Source organism: Salvelinus fontinalis, chromosome 21, assembly GCF_029448725.1.
Source record: "Salvelinus fontinalis isolate EN_2023a chromosome 21, ASM2944872v1, whole genome shotgun sequence".
In the NCBI taxonomy this organism is placed as follows: Eukaryota; Metazoa; Chordata; class Actinopteri; order Salmoniformes; family Salmonidae; genus Salvelinus; species Salvelinus fontinalis.
Window position 1 is genome coordinate 37,717,847 of NC_074685.1, and position 19,056 is coordinate 37,736,902.

The 19,056-nt window shown below is 43.2% G+C and overlaps 1 protein-coding gene across 1 annotated transcript in view; it reads left to right on the forward strand.

Annotated features, from left to right (window-relative positions):
• The window catches only part of rc3h2 (ring finger and CCCH-type domains 2), a 22,757-nt gene extending 13,232 nt beyond the window's left edge, over positions 1–9,525 (forward strand). The window contains exons 6-14 of the mRNA XM_055874022.1: positions 8–218; positions 534–940; positions 1,476–1,613; positions 2,198–2,356; positions 3,487–3,703; positions 4,339–4,423; positions 5,000–5,198; positions 5,568–5,692; positions 6,041–9,525. Coding sequence (XP_055729997.1) covers positions 8–218; positions 534–940; positions 1,476–1,613; positions 2,198–2,356; positions 3,487–3,703; positions 4,339–4,423; positions 5,000–5,198; positions 5,568–5,692; positions 6,041–6,179 — 1,680 coding nt within the window. The 3' untranslated portion in view covers positions 6,180–9,525. The remainder of the gene's footprint in view (positions 1–7; positions 219–533; positions 941–1,475; positions 1,614–2,197; positions 2,357–3,486; positions 3,704–4,338; positions 4,424–4,999; positions 5,199–5,567; positions 5,693–6,040) is intronic.
• The last annotated feature ends 9,531 nt before the right edge of the window (positions 9,526–19,056 follow it).

The window sequence follows — 19,056 nt, forward strand, 5'->3', positions numbered from 1 at the left end:
GTCGGTTTCTCCTCCAAAGACGCCTGTCAACCACTCCTCAGCTCCTTCTCCCCATGGTCCGGGGTCTAGGGTAGAGTGTGGCTCTGGTCATGCCAAACAAGGGCACTTCCTAATGAGAGGACCCCCTCACCAGCCTCCTCCCCACCAGCCTCAGTCCTCTGAACTGTACTACCAGGACCCCCGGCCTCCCTACGACACACAACCCTACCAGCCAGCCAGTGAGTAGAGCCATGGCACCACATTTCAGAGACAGTGTTTATATCATTTCATGAACAGACGCAATAGCAGAGGTAACTCTGTTACTCTGCCTGGTAAGCTAAACTGCTCATTTGCATTGCCATTCTATTCACTCTGATCACTCTTTCACTCTATGCAACCTTTTTATTGTTGCTTTTTAATGGACGCAACATAGAAGTGATTCAATCTTTCATTTGTTCCCGGGCCTTTTTGTATACTCTTTCGCCATTGAAATACTGTTTGAAACAGCCGTTTCTAGACTCACTGATGTCCTCTCCCCCTCCCTGCTCCTCCAGGTAACTACTACACCGCTACAATGCACCACCACAAACCCTGCATGGCCCGCTTCCTGCGTTCCAGCCACGTCCTCGAGTCCTCTCTGCCGCCTTCCATGGCCCCTCCCTACTCCGAGCAGCACCCCTCCTTCCCCCCATCACGGGAGCGCTCGGGTCCTTCTCCCTACGGCCCCCCGCCGGCCCCCCAGTACGGGCCCCTGGCCCCGGCCCATGGTGGCTACGCCCCCCTGTATGACAGTCGGCGTATGTGGAGGCCCCAGCTGTACCACCGCGAGGACGCCAGGAGTAACTCGCTGCCTCCAGAGGTGCTGCACTCTTCTGTGTACCAGCCCCCCCTCCGAGAGAGATACGCCTCCCTGGACAGCCCCTACTGCTCGGCGGGGGAGCACAGAGCAGCGCTGCACAGGGTACGGGTGCAGTATATCCGCCTCCGCATGCGCGCTCCTTAACACGACTGGCTTTGTCATGTCTTTCCCTTGTCCTCCTGCCTCTCCTCCCACTCAGCTCAGCAAACTCATTCTCACCCACATCTTCTCTTCCACCTCCTCCGCTTACCCTCCTCGTTGCCCTCCTCCTCCTCCTCCTCCTCCCCTCTTCCTCCTGTTCGATCGACTTTTGAAGGCTATGATTAATGTTGTTGTAGGTGTTTATTGTACATGGGGGAACTCTCACCCAATCCTAACCCTTTTACCTCTTTCCTTCTCTCCCCCTCTCTCTCTTTTTCTCTCTCTTTTTCTCTCTCTTTTTCTCTCTCTCTCTCTCTCTCTCTCTCTCTCTCTCTCTCTCTCTCTCTCTCTCTCTCTCTCTCTCTTCTCTCTCTCTCTCTCTCTCTCTCTCTCTCTCTCTCCCCCTCTCTCTCTCTCTCTCTCTCTTTTTCTCTCTCTTTTTCTCTCTCTCTCTCTCTCTCTCTCTCTCTCTCTCTCTCTTTCTCTCACTCTCCAGGACTCTTATGGGCGTGTTCCTCTTGGATACGAGGATCTGTTCAAGCGGAAACAGGAGCAATGGGCACACCATCACCACGGCAACATGAACAGGCCCTCCCAGTCCTCCCCCGTCTTCACCGTAGACTTTGGTGCAGAGGTACGTAGGCCTGCACGCACGCAGAGTGTGTTAGTGCATACATTATGAGCACGAGAGAGAAAGGGCGAGAGAGAGGCATAGAATGACAGTTTGTGCACAGAACAAGTGTAAATGGCATACTGTAATCAGTTTAATCCACTCCTATGCCCCATGAAATGAAAGTCTAGAAATGCTCACATATACAGTCCTCTATGTGTTGTTTGTGTGGGTTTTGATTCTGACCCAAAATATGTGTTGAATACAAAGCTATTTTAGAGTGTGACTGTTGCTGGGCAACCGGTAGCTAAAGCATAGATAGTCACATTATGTTTGTGGGAGTCCTCTGAGGGAGACAAAAGCAAGGATATTAATCAAATACAGCATCTACCTTCCACTTCATTTTGTGACTTTCTCGCCTCCTCTCCTACCCTCCTTATTATCTCTCTCTCTCTCTCTCTCTCTCTCTCTCTCTCTCTCTCTCTCTCTCTCTCTCTCTCTCTCTCTCTCTCTCTCTCTCTCTCTCTCTCTCTCTCTCTCTCTCTCTCTCTCTCTCTCTCTCTCTCTCTCTCTCTCTCTCTCTCTCTCTCTCTCTCTCTCTCTATCAGCATGACAGTGGAGGTGATCAGTGTATGAACTGTAAGTACCGTGGTGAGGAGCGTCTGGCCCACTACTCTCCCTGGTCCTGTGGAACCATCAGTACCTGCATCAGCCCCTTTGAACCAGAGCATCACAACGCCTCAGCTCACTCCTGCTCCGAACACTCAGTGAGTCTACCCACACACACACACGCTTGTAAACAACAAAACATATATCAACCACACACCCTCTTAGAAACACAACTATATATCAACTCATATATCAACCACACACCCTCTTAGAAACACAACTCTATATCAACTCATATATCAACCACACACCCTCTTAGAAACACAACTCTATATCAACTCATATATCAACCACACACCCTCTTAGAAACACAACTATATATCAACTCATATATCAACCACACACCCTCTTAGAAACACAACTCTATATCAACTCATATATCAACCACACACCCTCTTAGAAACACAACTATATATCAACTCATATATCAACCACACACCCTCTTAGAAACACAACTCATATATCAACCACACACCCTCTTAGAAACACAACTCTATATCAACTCATATATCAACCACACACCCTCTTAGAAACACAACTATATATCAACTCTTATATCAACCACACACCCTCTTAGAAACACAACTCATATATCAACCACACACCCTCTTAGAAACACAACTATAATCAACTCATATATCAACCACACACCCTCTTAGAAACACAACTCTATATCAACTCATATATCAACCACACACCCTCTTAGAAACACAACTCTATATCAACTCATATATCAACCACACACCCTCTTAGAAACACAACTCTATATCAACTCATATATCAACCACACACCCTCTTAGAAACACAACTATATATCAACTCATATATCAACCACACACCCTCTTAGAAACACAACTATATATCAACTCATATATCAACCACACACCCTCTTAGAAACACAACTCTATATCAACTCATATATCAACCACACACCCTCTTAGAAACACAACTCTATATCAACTCATATATCAACCACACACCCTCTTAGAAACACAACTCTATATCAACTCATATATCAACCACACACCCTCTTAGAAACACAACTATATATCAACTCCGACTCATATTAATATGCCCTAAGGAACATGACAACACGATAAACACATTTGAGTGGGTACTGTACATCATGATGACTCATTGTCTCTACATTGAAGTATGGCTTGGACAAGTAATCAAATAGAAGTGCAACTTCCAATAACTTCACTATATAAAATGCTGTGTCTTCCAGGAAGTAGATAATGGTGAAAGGAAGCGGTGGCTCCACACATTTGAGCCGTACCGTCGTCTGAAAGACGAGGATCCCATCATCCCATTTGGAGAGGGACCCATCATCTCTAAATGGGGGGCTATCTCCCGCGCCTCCCGTACAGGGTACCACACCACTGACCCCGTCCAGGCCACCGCCTGCCAGGGAAGCAACAGCACCACCCCCATCAACTTCAGAGGTGAGGAGGGGATAGTGGTGGCTAGGCTTTAGCTTAGCGGGTTAATACACTGTATTAACAGGGAACTTGGGTTCAAACCTTTCGGTTACAGCGGGGGAAAAGGGTTCTAACCTGTAGAAGTGAAATGTTGCCCCTAATGTTGACTTCTTGTCAATTCTGCTATACCATTTGACTTGTAATCACTCTGACGGTGTGTACTGGGTGGAACCGACAGCTGCACTGAAATGACAGCAGTAGGTATGAATTAAGAGAGCTACTCCGTGTTAAAACCGTCAATCATATTTTGAATTATTGTTCATTTGTAATCCAAGGTAACGAATGTGGAACATTCTGTTTAGAAATAAATATCTTCAGCCTCAGAGAGGTGCAGAGCTCGCTCGGGCCGGCCACTGTGCTAGCACCGAGCAGAAACGTCTTAACGTGTGGAGGGATTATAGTGTGAATATGAATGAAAGTTGTCTTTCATCTCCAGGCCCTGAATGCATCCAGGCTCTCTGCAGGCTCAGTGGAGCCCGGTATCACTGCAGTCAGCGCTCCCATGTATTCACTTCAGCAATAGTGTGAAGGGCGGGGAAATGCACTGTTATAGGTTGTTCCCTGTTACTATTCTAAATCTATGGTTGTTTATATTCCAGATTATGGTCCACACATCGGTCACGGGGACTACAGGTGGAGCTCCCGTGGGTCTGACTCGTCCAGCCACTCTAGTTTCCTAGAGAGGTACAGTATAGACTCTGCACCGTACTATACTTTACTGTACTATACGACATACCATATCTCATCACCCCCTTTTCTCTCTTTCCCTTAAACAAAGGCATTGTCCTGTTTTTTGTTATTTCTGTTTTTTGGGGGGGGTTCGTTTTACTTCGATGTCCTCCTGTATGTTTGCAGCGGAGCGCCCGCTTGCTCGCCGTGACTGTGTAGGAGGTGTTGTTTTCAACCCTCCTCTCCTCCTCTCCTCTCCTCCTCCTCTCCTCTCCTCATTGTGCTGCAGTCGGTTCCTTTTCTCTCTCCTTAGACTAAAAATAGAGCGCTTCTCTAAGCTCTCTGCTTGTTTGCTGCCTGTTCACGTTCTGACTTACACTCTCTGTATTTATGATTGGAGTGGGGAATCTAGTCCTCTGTGCTCCACAAGTCTCTCTCTTTGCTGTCAGCACATCAGCCATTTACATCGTTTCACTCAGAAGGCACATGAAATAACATTGCAGTATAAAGGCACTGTTTTACGGTCACTTTGAATATGTGAAGCAGCACATACAGTGAAGATATTGTAAATGATTTCCTGTGTGTCCACAGTGACCAGCTGGGAGTGTGTGAGCTTTCTGCCCGTGAGCGGTCCTTCAGCAGTGGAGAGAAGGCTGGTGCAGGGGACCTGCTGCAGACTGACTACTGTAAGGACACGACGGAGAGCGAACCGGACAGAGACATTGAGCTGGAGCTGTCTGTACTAGACATGGAGGACGTTGACCTGCAGGACAACAGTCAACAATCTGAGGTGCAGGGAAGTCGTTATGGCTGCGTTGACTCGGGCATTCCAATTCTGATTTTTTTCCCACTAATTGGTCTTTTGACCAATCACATCATATGTTTTCACATCAGATCTTTTTCAGAGCTGATCGCATTGGTCAAGAGACAAAGAACTGACAGAATTGGGCTGCCTGTGTAAAAGCAGCCAATGTCCTCTTAATGTGTCTCATTAATTGATTGATTGGTTGATTCATCATTTGTCTCTGTCCTCCTAAGGGAGGATCTGTGTGGGAACTGTAATGTGGTGCAATGGTACAGCATGGGCTTGAGTGATGTCGTCTCTGTGTGCCTGTTCTTCTATTACATCACTGACTGACTTTTTCTCTGGAGACCCTAGGAGTCCCTTGAGCTAAGGGACCCCCATCTCCTCACCCCTCCCAGCAGTGAACCCCAGATGAGCCAGACAGACAAGCTGTCCACTGACAAGATGGATGCTCACCTGCTGAAGAAGATGGCCTTCAGGTGAGCTGGGTCAACTACTATCCTCGCCTCAACCAGTGTCTGGCAACCCGAGACTAGTTAACACTAAACACACCAGTAGCAAGGCTGAATATTGATGTGGTCCTTACCTCATCTAGGACAATCAACTCAATTCAATAAACTTTATTTATCCCCAAGGGGCAATTCTTTTTGGCAAGCATGGTCATAACGTGGTCATACACACATCCCGTACACGTGGGTGAGAACTTAACCTAGAATAAACATGTGCTCCCGTACTGCAGCTTCTCTGTTACTGTCAAGGAATATAAAAGAGATCTCTTCTATGTCTTGTTCACTGATCGGAGCCCATACTGTACCTCTGTGTTCCAGGAAGTCTCTCTCCCCTGGCGGTCTGGGCTCAGGAGGCCTCAGTGTGGGGAAGCTGATGATGAGAACCGGCTCTCCAAGGCTTGGGGACATGGGCCCTCGCCCCAACACAGGCCCTGAGATGCTGCTCAACGGCAGTTGAGAGGGCAGAGACACTCCACCGCTACAAAGCTCCTACAGCTGCTGTCACAGTAACATCTTAGGGTCGTATAGGCCTGTATCATCAGACACCGATCAGGTCCCCCCCCCCCCCTAATATCACTAGTAACAAGGGTACATGCTGTACAGTATGCTCCTTCAGACGACAGCGGGTGTCGTTTTCCAACGTGACAAAGAGAGACTTCTGGTTTCGACACAAACACCAATAGGCTCCATCGTATTTCCTCTTTTCTCACCCGGCAGGGTTTTCAATCAATTGGTTTCTTGTTTTTTGTTGTTGTTATTGGTTTTGATCGTGTGTTTGTTTGTGTGACCTGCTCGCTCTCCACTGCCTTCAGGGATGGCGATGATGGTGTTTAAAATGCTTCACGTGGCATCCAATGGTCTTCTATTCATTAGTTCTACAATGTTTACAAGGTGACGAAGGTGCTCGGCACTATTGGGTGTGAAGGCTATCAGTATCTGTTGATATTGGATGACAATAATAACAATACAATACTATGTATCTGTAGTCATAGGAATGATATTTGCATGTCGAAAATTCCAAGTCTTTACTTTCAAAAGGATAGTGCTAATTGAACAGGGTTTTTAGGTCAGGAAAGATGTTTTTTTTTTTTTTTTTTTAAGGAACAGGAAGAAGACTGTTACCCTGTGTGCAGTGTCATTTGTTGGTCTCAAGCATTTCATAGACGAGATTCAAGATGATGACGATCAGTCGGATATCTCACCGATGTCACCGCAGTCACGTGTGTGCACAATTGTGGCCTTTCTTCTTTTTTTTTAGCTGTTTGTAAAATATCCTCTTATATTTAGGCCTAGCCATCGGGTTCATTCATGGAAAACACCAAGAAGTCCAACATGTATCAGCAATCCTAAATATGATCGACAGATGCCACCGTCAATTATTGCTATAGTCTGAGCAGCTGCGTCCAGTGATTTGAATCGCACTTATCCACCGTACTGTATATGAAATAACACATCATACTGACATTTATCTGTGCCCTGGAATCTCATGACATATCAGCTCTTTTTAGTTCTGTGCACCAAACTCATAACCTGGGTTTACTATAACAGAGGATCAGCAAATCACCGGGTGAATCTAGTGTTCCTTTTCATGCGGTCTTTGTTTTGTCTCTGTTCTAACTTTTTACAAAATGTGTTTCGTTTTTTGTTTTCTTTGAAGCATTGCTAACTTCCGTGAAGTTGTTTGTCGAAATATTTTGTATCAGGATCTCTGTTTTGTTTTGTTTTTGGTTGTCGTTTTTTGTTTGTTAAAGAAATGAAACCAATTCATCAGTCTGTCTCTATGTTCGTGTTTCGGTCAGAGTTTTTCCTGCTGGTCAACGGTCAAACCGATACAGTCCGTCCTTGTTTTGTGATCGCTATAATTGTTCATGCATTGGCCTAAAAGGGTCAGTGTTATTTTACTGCAGTTTTGTGCACTGAACGTTCTGTTTGCTGTCTTCTCCTGCCTGTGGGGGTGAAGAGATTTGGGTGATGCTAAGTGTTACAGCACTTAGGAAAACTCTCCTATTTATAATAGGGTTTATTTTTTTACGGTCTGAAAGGAGGCAGACAGGTCTAGTGAGTGAGACACAACTTGACCAGTGTTTCCTGACCCTTAAGGACTGCCCTACAGACATACAGGCATACAGTATATTCCCTCTCTCACAAGGACTGTCGATGGTCAATACTTTATAAACCTACTGTAAGCATTACTCGCCTAATATATTTCTGTTGTTTGTTCCCTTTTCCTGTATAAGACTTTGACTCAAGAAGTCTTCTTAGTGCCATATTATGTACAATCAATCACTTGAGTTCCTCGTTGTCTCAACAGGGCCCTTTGGTGGGCACACATAGGAGGTCTGGCCCCAAAGGAGACATGGCAGCGGCGTCTCTTAAGGTTTAGAACTGGTCAAGCTGAAGGGTAGTATAGTGTTGTGATTATAGGCTGCTCTGCCTCCTGTAGTTCAGGTTTGTTCCAGCAGGGAGTACTAGAGCCCAGTCTCTGCAGCCCTCAGGGAGGAGTTCTATAGCTAAGCTACTGATCCGACCGCATCTTCAGCACTGAATATGATGGGTGATGAGCGCAAGTGTTTACATGAACTATCTTGTTTAATGTAACTTTTCACCACATAAATGTGTTCAAGGAGTGATTTATCATTTTGCTATGATGTTTATTTTCTTTGTTTTTATTCAATACTATAATAACCCTGGTGGGAAGGGGTTGGGTACAATAAGAACATTATTGGGAGTTATGTAGATAGAATGCTTCCCCTGTGTGTTCCAGTGCCTGTCTAATGAGGCACTGGTGTAAGGATCTGATCGCACCACACTTCCCACCCCATCACTGCCAGATGTTCTTAGTACCCACTATTCAGCCAGTGTAACCCTACACCCCCAGGTCATGCATGCTAGTCCCTCTTGTTGTCATGGCGAAGGAGGAATGATTCTGTAGTTGTGATACAACACACCCAGAGCTGTAAGTGTTCTTCACATGCCCACTGTGTGGCCACGCCAAGTATTGTAGTCTGCCTGCAGCATTTTACTGTTTTAACGCTTTTGAAATGCTTTATGATTGATTATGATCAATTTATTATTACGATTACTTACTTACTACCATCATTGGTTGTGTTGTAGTATTTTTCTCTGGATGTAGTATTTTTTGCTTCAGTAGAATTTTGAAAATTTGCTGAATAGTTAACAAAGTTAGCAGAGAATGGTTTAATGTAAGCCGGGAAACATTTGCCTATTTGTTAATTGTGCAACTATGATGAAACTGATGTTTGAATATTTATGTCTGTATTAGACATTTTCTTTGCAAATCTATTGTTCGATTGAAATTGAAATGAAATTAAAGATGGTGCACACATCCATCATTATTTTCTACAGGTGGCACCATCGTTAGATGGACTTACTGCTAATTTACAACAATATGTAATCAGATTTCAATAAATATGACAAATAAATGTTCAGAAAGAGGGAACTCTTGAGACAACCTAAAAATGTCCACGTACATAAATAATATGTATTCCATTTATTTCATTTGAAATATCACTTTGTGAAAGGTTTTCTTTCGCTTATCTAATGGCATTGCAAGGCAGGGTTTAGTTTGATCTGCTGTACATACAGTATGTGTTCAGATGTGACCAGCCAACTGCCTGACTTGTTGATTCTCTTTGTTTCCTGTTTGCTCCTTCACTGTCAGCGTGGCCAAGCAGAATACTCTGATACTATTTGGATGAATCAGTATTACCTGTGAAATCAGAGGGAGATTTCAGTACCTGAAACATTGCATGCTAAAATAAATGAAAAAACCAAACGAATAATGTGACTGTGTCCTGTTTCAACTGATTTGGGATCAACATCAAGTGCAAGTGCGAATGACACCGTGTCTCCATCTTGCGGTCTTTGGTGGGCTGTGACCAGAGCCATATAGTGATATACACCATGTCTAAATATAGTGGGCTGTGACTATTCAGTTCCATGTGCTGCAGTTACCTAATACCTATCCTACTCACTTTCCCTCCAGCTCTAGTTAAACAGAATATGTCAGAGGTAGATATAAACTTTTCTGACATAACATTTCACACTCTTTAGTCCAGGAACATGATGAAACGACCCTTGACATTTTGGTGTTGCAAAACCTGTCACTTCCTGATCTGTTTCACCTGTCTTTGTGCTTGTCTCCACCCCCTCCAGGTGTCGCCCATCTTCCCAACTATTTATCTGTTGCCAGTTCGTTTTGTCTCGTCAAGCCTACCAGCTTGTTTTTCCGTACCTCCCGGTTCCGACCTTTTCTGCCTGCCAAGACCCTGAGCCCGTCTACCATACCATTCCGCCTGCCCTAACCTCGAGCCTGCCTGCCGTCCTGTACCCATCTGACTCTGACCTGGTTTACGAACTTCTGCCTGTCCTCGACTTGCCTCTTGCCTGCCCCTTGTTTATTAATAATATCAGAGACTCAAACCATCTGCCTCCTGTGTCTGCATTTGGGTCTCATCCCCTGTCGTGATAAAAACCTGCATTTTGATTCTGATGTTTTCTCAGGGTTACGGGACCAGTGGGGAGTTCCACAGATATGCAACAGGAACCATATGTTCATCATCCACCTTTTCTGGGGAAACCCTGATCTTTAGCACATTTTCAGGGCAGGTTCACTAGTATGACAACCCCACCACTCTTGTCAAGTGGGCGCAACAGTGTCTCTACTTTCTTAGGCGGCTGAAGAAATTCAGGTGACGATGGCCCAGTACATCACCATGCTCCCACCCATCCAGAATATCTACTCAAAACGGTGCCTGAGGAAGGCCCGCTGCATCATCAAGGACCCCATACACCCTAGCTGAGAGCTGTTCACTCCCTTACCGCCGCGCAGACGTATCGGAGCATGAGGTCTGATACCAACAGGGTCAGAGACAGTTTCTATCTACAAGCCATCAGACTGCTGAACACTTGAACTGGACTGACCACCTGCTCTGATTCTCCACACTTTAGCACACATGCACTCACTCATGCACACAGCCACACAGACATACACACACACACACACCTGTATCTTTGTATTTTGTATTTTTTTTTAACCTGTATTTTTTTTCAATTTAAAGTTTTAGTAAGTTTTCTTGTTTTTCAAATCAACAAAGAAAACACATTCCACATTCACAGATGTGGCAGCCATAAATAATATAATAAAATATAAAACAAATCAAACAACAAATTTGCAGCAGCACTATCTGTGATCATGTCAGCTACGTCCAGCTTTAGCTGAGACAACGAGCAAAGAATTTACAGCACCTTAACACAACATATATAGACACTCATTTCCCAAATCACATCATTCACCCTGTCCAATTTGAAATATAGTTGAGATCAGAGTCTATCAAACCTGGGCAATCCACATGTTAAATGTAGGAGAAGAATTAGAAGCCCACAGTAGGAGAATACATTTCTTAGCAAGGTATGTGACAGTCATAAACACATTTTCTCTGTCTGGATCAAGAACAAAGTCCTGCTGGGCATTAAGAAGATAGAGACACAGGGTCATACCAAACTGTACATCTAGTATGTTCTGTGCAACAGTATGTATAGATTGCCAAAATCTGATCATCTCTCCACAACTCCAAAATACATGCACATAGGTTCCACTTTCAGAGGTACATCTTTTACAATCAGGAGAAATGTATGTATTCATTCTATGGAGTCTCACTGCGGTGTAATACAATTTGTACAAAAAAATGTGTAATTAGATTCATTTTTACATTGGTAGAGGAGCAGTATACGCTGTCGCAAACATCCACCCAAAACTCATCACTGATAGTCAGATTAAGGTCCTTGTAACGGCTGATTTCCTCCTCTTCGTCTGAAGAGGATGTGTAGGGATCGGACCAAGACGCAGAGTGGAAAGTGTCCATGTTTTATTAACAAAATAATCTGAACACTAACGAAACAAAATAACAAAGAGAGTCTAACCGAAACAGTCCCGTGTGGCACGAACACTGACACGAAATACAATCACCCACAAAAACCCAACATCAAACAGGCTACCTTAATATGGTTCTCAATCAGGGACAACGATTGACAGCTGCCTCTGATTGAGAACCATATCAGGTCAAACACAGAAATAGACAAACCAGACACAAAACATAGAATGCCCACCCAACTCACGTCCTGACCCACTAAAACAAACAATTAACACAATAACTAGGGTCAGATCGTGACAGTCCTTTTCCCAGATTATTTTCAAAGGAATAAAGAAGGAGCCCACACTCTCAGAAAGGAGTCTATGGATGTAGGAGATTTTGCCTTTAATTAATTGTGCTGTAAGCAAGAAGGGTCTCGACTTCATTCAGATTAATTCTAAACCTCCTCTTGGAAGTGATGGAGGAAATTACATGTCTAATTTGAAGATATATTTCAAGAAATGTATCTTGGCACATTGAATTCACTGCAGAGCTCTTGAAAGGATTTCAGTGTAGTTGTGTTCTGATGAAACAGATCTGAAAAGGTCCTGATCCCTAGTGTATGCCAAACATTAAAGTTAGCACGACTCAGGGCTTTTGGCAAGTCTGGGTTGCATACTATAGGCAAGTGAGGGGAGGAAATGCCAAGGTATTTCTTACAGTCCTTCCACGCTAGTAGGGTGTTGTAAATCACAAAAGTTTTGGCTATGTTGCCCACTTCACTAAAGTTATTAATAAATATAATTGAGCTTGGGGGCAATGAACCACAGGAGTGGGCTTCTATCTGAATCCACATTGAGTCTTGTCTGTTTGTGATCCATGTTAGCATATTGCGGATTTGGGCACACCAGTAGTATAATTGAAGCCAGGGAAGGGCAAGACCCCCCTTAGATTCAGTTCTCGATAGAGTGGAGAACTTGATCCTAAGTTATTTTTATTGCTCCATATACATTTGGTGTTGCTTTGGTTGGTTGCTTTGAAAAAAGAAACTGTGAGATAGCATGGGAGCATCTGAAATAAATAGTTAAATCTAGGGTGGACGTTCTTACGGATAACATTGATTCTTCCGATTAAGCTAATTGGGAGGGAGATCCAGGTTCGGAGATCATTCTTGATTCGATCCAGGAGAGGGAGATAATTTTCCTTGAAAAGGCAATTCCAATCTGGTGTTACAAAGATCCCAAGGTATTGAAACACCTGTGTCTTCCATTGGAACGGACAGTGTCTTCATAGAATGTAAGATGGAGAGGGCAAACAATGGATTTGTTCAAATGTGTCTGTCACGTTCCTGACCTTTTGTTCCTTTTTCTGTTATTTATTTAGTTGGTCAGGGCGTGAGTTGGGGTGGGTTGTCTTTGTGTGTTTTGTCTAGTTTAGGGTGTGTGCATTGTTTAAGGGGTTTTTAGTATGTATGGGGTTGTGTTCAGTGTAGGTGTTTAGGAAAGTCTATGGTTGCCTGATTTGGTTCTCAATCAGAGACAGCTGTTTATTGTTGTCTCTGATTGGGAGCCATATTTAAGGCAGCCATAGGCTTTAGGTGTTTGTGGGTAGTTGTCTATGTTCTATGTTGCATGTGTGCACTTAGTTCGGATTAGCTTCACGATCGTTTGTTTTGTTCATTTTGTAAGTGTTTGTTTTTTCCTTCATTAAAAGAAGATGTATTTTTCACGCGCTGCGCCTTGGTCCTCTCTCTCTTATCAAGACGATCGTGGCAGTGTCTTATATCCTGAAAACTTGCCGTACTGAGCAATTGTGTCTAAAATGGGAGGGATTTCTCAGGGTTTGAAATGTAGAGCAAGACCTTATCCGTGTAGAGCAACATTTTGTGCTGAAGGCCACCTACAGAAACACCCACAATACTTGGATTGCTCTCATCAACTCCGCCAAAGGCTCCGCCCCCAACAAATAGAGCAGGGTGGACAGCGAGCATCCTTGTCTTGTGCCACGTCCCAAAGGGAATCTGTCAGAATTCAGACTGTTAGTAGTCACCATGGCATTTGGGTGAGAATATAGGGACCTAATCCATTTAATAAAGTTTGGGCCCATATTGAACTGAGAACAGAAAGCTCCACTCCATCCTGTCGAACATCTTCTCAGCATCCAGTGAAGCCAGCGGGACAGGGGTCTTCTGTGCCTTTACGTGATCAAAAATATCAAAAAGACGGCGAATATTATCAGAAGAGTACCTGTCTCCAATTTAAACCAGTTTGGTCCGTTTTGTTTATTTTCGGGAAGAAGAGGGTTTAGTCTTTTGGTGAGCAATTTGGTAATTATTTTAAAGTCGAAATTCCAACAAGCTTATGGGCCGGAAGGACGAGCAGGATAGAGGATATTTTTTGAGCAACATTGTAATGCGTGCTGTGTACATAGAGTCTGAGCTCTGTGTTTGCAAAAATCACCCAGCATTGGCATGATAACAGAGCTAAGCTGTGGCCAAAAAGCTTTGTACTTTGAACTCTCTGTGAAATCCATCTGGGCCTGTGAACTTGTTAGGTGGCATTGTTGTTGTTAGGTGGCATTGAGATAATTGCCTCGAGGAACTCCTTCAGGAGTGAAGGGGTTGAGATCTTCTTAGTCGGACTCTGATAGCTTTGGTAGCGAGATTCCCCCTAGAAAGGAATGGAGTTCGGCACCCGTATGTTTTCTCTCAGAAGTATATAATTTGCAGTAAAAAACATGAAAGGTAAAATGTATCTTATTTCGATCATATGTGACCTTGTCATCTGCTGTTTGGATGGCCATGATTGTACGCTCTGACTGCTCTTTTTTTAATGGTTAAGCAAGCAATCTGCTAGGCCTATTGCTATACTCATGGTATTTCTGTTTACCAAAGAAAACTTTTTTTTTTATCTCCCGAGTATAGTCCAAGTTTAGTTTGGATGTTTTACAGAGGTCAAAGCGGAGGTGGACAAAGGCGTGATCTGACAGTTTGTCACGTTCCTGACCTGTTTTCTGTTGTTTGGTATGTGTTTAATTGGTCAGGGCGTGAGTTGGGGTGGGTAGTCTATATTATGTGTTTTCTATGTTGGGTTAATGGTTTGCCTGGTATGGTTCTCAATTAGAGGTCAGGTGTTTGAAGTTTCCTCTGATTGAGAGCCATATTAAGGTAGGTTGTTCTCACTGTTTGTTTGTGGGTGATTGTTCCTGTGTCTGTGAATTCCACATGGGACTGTTTCGTTTGTTCGTTCGTTTTAGGTAGTCTGTTCCTGTTCGTGCGTTCTTTGTCTATATGTAAGTTCATTTGTTTCAAGTCTGTTGACTTCGTTTATTGTTTTGTAGTTTGTTCTAGTGTTCGTTAGTGTTTTCGTCTTGTTGTAAATAAATTCAGTATGTATTCATCACCCGCTGCGCCTTGGTCCATTCATGCACCACAAGACGAACGTTACACAGTTGTCACGCCCTGACCTTAGAGATCCTTTAAATTCTCTATTTGGTAGGTCAGGGTGCGACTAGGGTGGGAAATCTATGTTTATATTTCTTTGTTGGCCGAGTATGGTTCCCAATCAGAGGCAGCTGTCTATCGTTGTCTCTGATTGGGGATCATACTTAGGCAGCCCTTTTTCCCACCTTCAGTTGTGGGATCTTGTCTTTGTGTGTTGCATGTGTTGCGCCCCTAGCTTTACGTTTGTTGAGTTGTGTATTGTTTTGGTAGAACATTTAAAATTAAAGAAAATGTACGCCTACCACATTGCACCTTGGTCTTCATTTAACGACGAACGTAACAACAGTGCTATGGGTCCGATTGTACGTGGCAGAATTTATAAAAACCTTTGGGATAAAAATGTGATCTATATGAGAGTAGGTGTTATGGACATTAGAGTAGTATGTATAGCCCATAGATGAGCTATTAGTCTCTCTCCAGATATCTATCAGTCCCATCTCTTTAGTGAAAGAGTTGAACATCTTTGCTGATCAAGGGTTTGTGGTGGGGACTTGAGATTATATGTCCAGAGTTGAGTTAAGGGTACAATTTAAATCTCCAGCAAGCACTATAAAGGAAATGCAATGCTCATTGAACAAGGTTATCATTTTCGACATGAAGGCCCGACTATCTCTGTTAGGGCCATTCCAGGGTTTTTCATTAGTTTTACTATTTTCTACATTGTAGAATAATAGTGAAGACATCAAAACTATGAAATAACACATATGGAATCATGTAGTAAACAAAAAAGTGTTAAACAAATCAAAACATATTTTATAATTGAGATTCTTCAAAGTAGCCACCCTTTGTCTTGATGACAGCTATGCACACTATTGGCATTCTCTTAACCAGCTTCATGAGGTAGTCACATAGAATGCATTTCAATTAACAGGTGTGCCTTGTTCAAAGTTCATTTGTGGAATTTCTTTCCTTCTTAATGCGTTTGAGTCAGTCAGTTGTGTTGTGACAAGGTAGGGGTGGAATACAGAAGATAGTCCTATAAAGACCAAGTCCATATTATGGCAAGAACAGCTCAAATAAGCAAAGAGAAATCATTACTTTAAAACACGAAGGTCAGTCAATACAGAATATTTCAAGAACTTTGAAAGTTTCTTCAAGAGCAGTCGCATAAACCATCAAGCGCTATGATGAAACTGGCTCTCATGAGGACCACCACTGGAAAGGAAGACACAGAGTTACCTCTGCTGCAGAGGATTAGTTCATTAGATATACCAGCCTCTGAAATTGCAGCCCAAATAAATGCTTCACAGAGTTCAAGTAACAGACGCATCTCAACATCAACTGTTCAGAGAAAACTGCGTGAATCAGGCTTTCATGGTCGAATAGCTGCAAAGAAACCACTACTAAAGGACACCACTAAGAAGAATAGACTTGCTTGGGCCAAGCAATGGACATTAGACCGGTGTAAATCTGTCCTTTGCTCTGATGAGTCCAAATTTGAGATTTTTGGTTGCAACCGCTGTGTCTTGTTAGACGCAGAGTTGGTGAACGGATGATCTCCGCATGTGTGGTTCCCACCGTGAACATGGAGGAGGAGGTGTGATGTGTGGGGGTGCTTTGCTGGTGAAATTGTCTGTGATTTATTTAGAAGGCAAGGCACACTTAACCAGCATGGCTATCACAGCCTTCTGCAGGGATACGCCATCCCATCGCGCTTCGTGGGCTATCATTTGTTTTTCAACAGGACAATGACCCAACACACCTCCAGGCGGTGTAAGGGCGTTTTGACCAAGGAAAGTGATGAAGTGTTGCATCAGATGACCTGGCCTCTACAATCACCTGACCTCAAACCAATTGAGATGGTTTGGGATGAGATGGACTGCAGAGTGAAGGAAAAGCAGCCAACAAGTGCTCAGCATATGTGGGAACTCCTTCAAGACTGTTGGAAAGCATTCCAGGTGAAGCTGGTTGAGAGGATGCCAAGAGTGTGCAACGCTGTCATCAAGGCAACGGGTGGCTACTTTGACAAATCTAAAATATTAAATATATTCTTTCAAAGTTTTGATGTCTTCACTATTATTCTACAATGTAGAAAATAGTAAAAATGTATAAAAACCCTAGAATGAGTAGGTGTGTCCAACTTTTGACAGGTACTGTATATTTAAGATAGTATTTGGTTTCCCATATAGTGTCATGACTACACGTGAGGATCCAAGGGCTCAGATCAGCTTGGCAATTATTGACAAATAACCAGGCCCTCTCTCACCCACGGAAGAGGAAAGGGGGGGGGGGGGGCTACACTGATTTTTGACACCTCACACCCGGTCGTAAATTTTATGCAGCTGAGACTCTCTCTCTTGCTCTTTAGTATCAAATAAAGGAATGTCCCTTTGTCTCCAAATACTTTTGCCCGCCCAAAACTCTAACGTCCAAAAAGGGAACACTGGAACAATATTTCTAATATCTGAATGTGAGGAATGATGAGAGATGGTCTATGGAAAACAAATGTCTATTTTGTGATGTCATAAATTTTTGTATAAAAATTGTATCAATCATGTAATGTAACTTGAAAAGTATACACACGTTATCTGTCAAGTTTACATCCAATATATTGTATAGGATACATGAACAATTCAGAAAGTATTTTTGTTAAAGATAGGAATGTGATTTTAGTTTTCTAACGAGAGCATCGTTTTGATGATACTTTGCACCAGTAAGTATCCATGGCCCGAGGGAGCTCAGAGATCGTGTCAGGATGATGAACGCCCATTTTACGCAGATTGCATAAAGGCTTGGAAGAGAAATGACCATCAGACCAGAAAGACGAGAGACTGTGGTCCACATGTTTGAAATGGTTAGAATGTAACCTCAACACGAGGTGAAAAAGATCAACTCACCAGACTAGACCTAAACATTGCCAGGCTGCAGCTATGCGTGTAAAGTGGTTCAAACTCTGACTGTCCACACGAGCTAAGAATAAGTTCTGAACAAAGACACCACTGGTGACTGAACAACTAAGAAGAAGGACATTTTGGTGACTTTTGGTGGACAATCAGAGCATGTACAGGTGGCCCACAGGAAAGGCTCACCAAACCAACACTCTTCAGAGGGAGGGCTCGTTTCAACAGAGAAACGGCGAACGGCATTCAACAAGTGCCGTTCGGATGATACATTCATTACTTCTTATTCCAAACGGGCGGCGGCTCGTGTGCAAGGTATATGATTAATGTGAATGTCTCAACGATAAGTGTCCCTTTTTCTCTATCTCGCTCTTTTCCCCACCCCCTTTCCATATGTGTAACAAGCCGTCATATCTTGTCAGTCCACTAGGGACCTTTGTCTCATGTAAGTGTGTATGTGTATTCTGTGTCATTATTTAGTTAGCTAGTAAATAAATAATTAAACCAATTTGAGTAGTACTGAATAATGCTCAAGGCTGGGATGTTTGCGGATCCAAGAAGGTTACGACTGTTCAGATTACGAGACTAATATGAGGTAATGATTAATAAGTGACTGTTATCGATGTATAACTTATATATCTTCTAGAGTTTAATTCAGGAGATGGTAACTCGTTAAACAACTTCTTCCGTGGTGCCCCAAATCCTAATGAGTTAACTGTTACATTATTAATTTAATCGAGTAACAATTAAACATAGTAAGTGGATTAAATAAATAACAGTCATCAGATTAATGAAAGTAAAGTCACAACAGTGACCCAGTTATCAGAATAAATCTCCCCTCCGGATCAGATATGTTTTTGTCAATTATGAATGGAACGTGCTTATAGATAAGTTTGGCTGTGCCTCTACTGTTTGATTTGAAAGATGAGAAATACACCTGTCCCACCCAAGCTCTGCAGAGTTTAGCATGTTCGGCATCATAGAGGTGCGTCTCTTGTAATAGAGCAATGTCTGCTTTTTCCTTTTTGAGAACACATAGTATCTTTTTCCGTTTTATTGCATGACCTAGCCCATGGCAGTTCCATGTCAGTAGAATTAATGTACTAGTCAACGTCATCG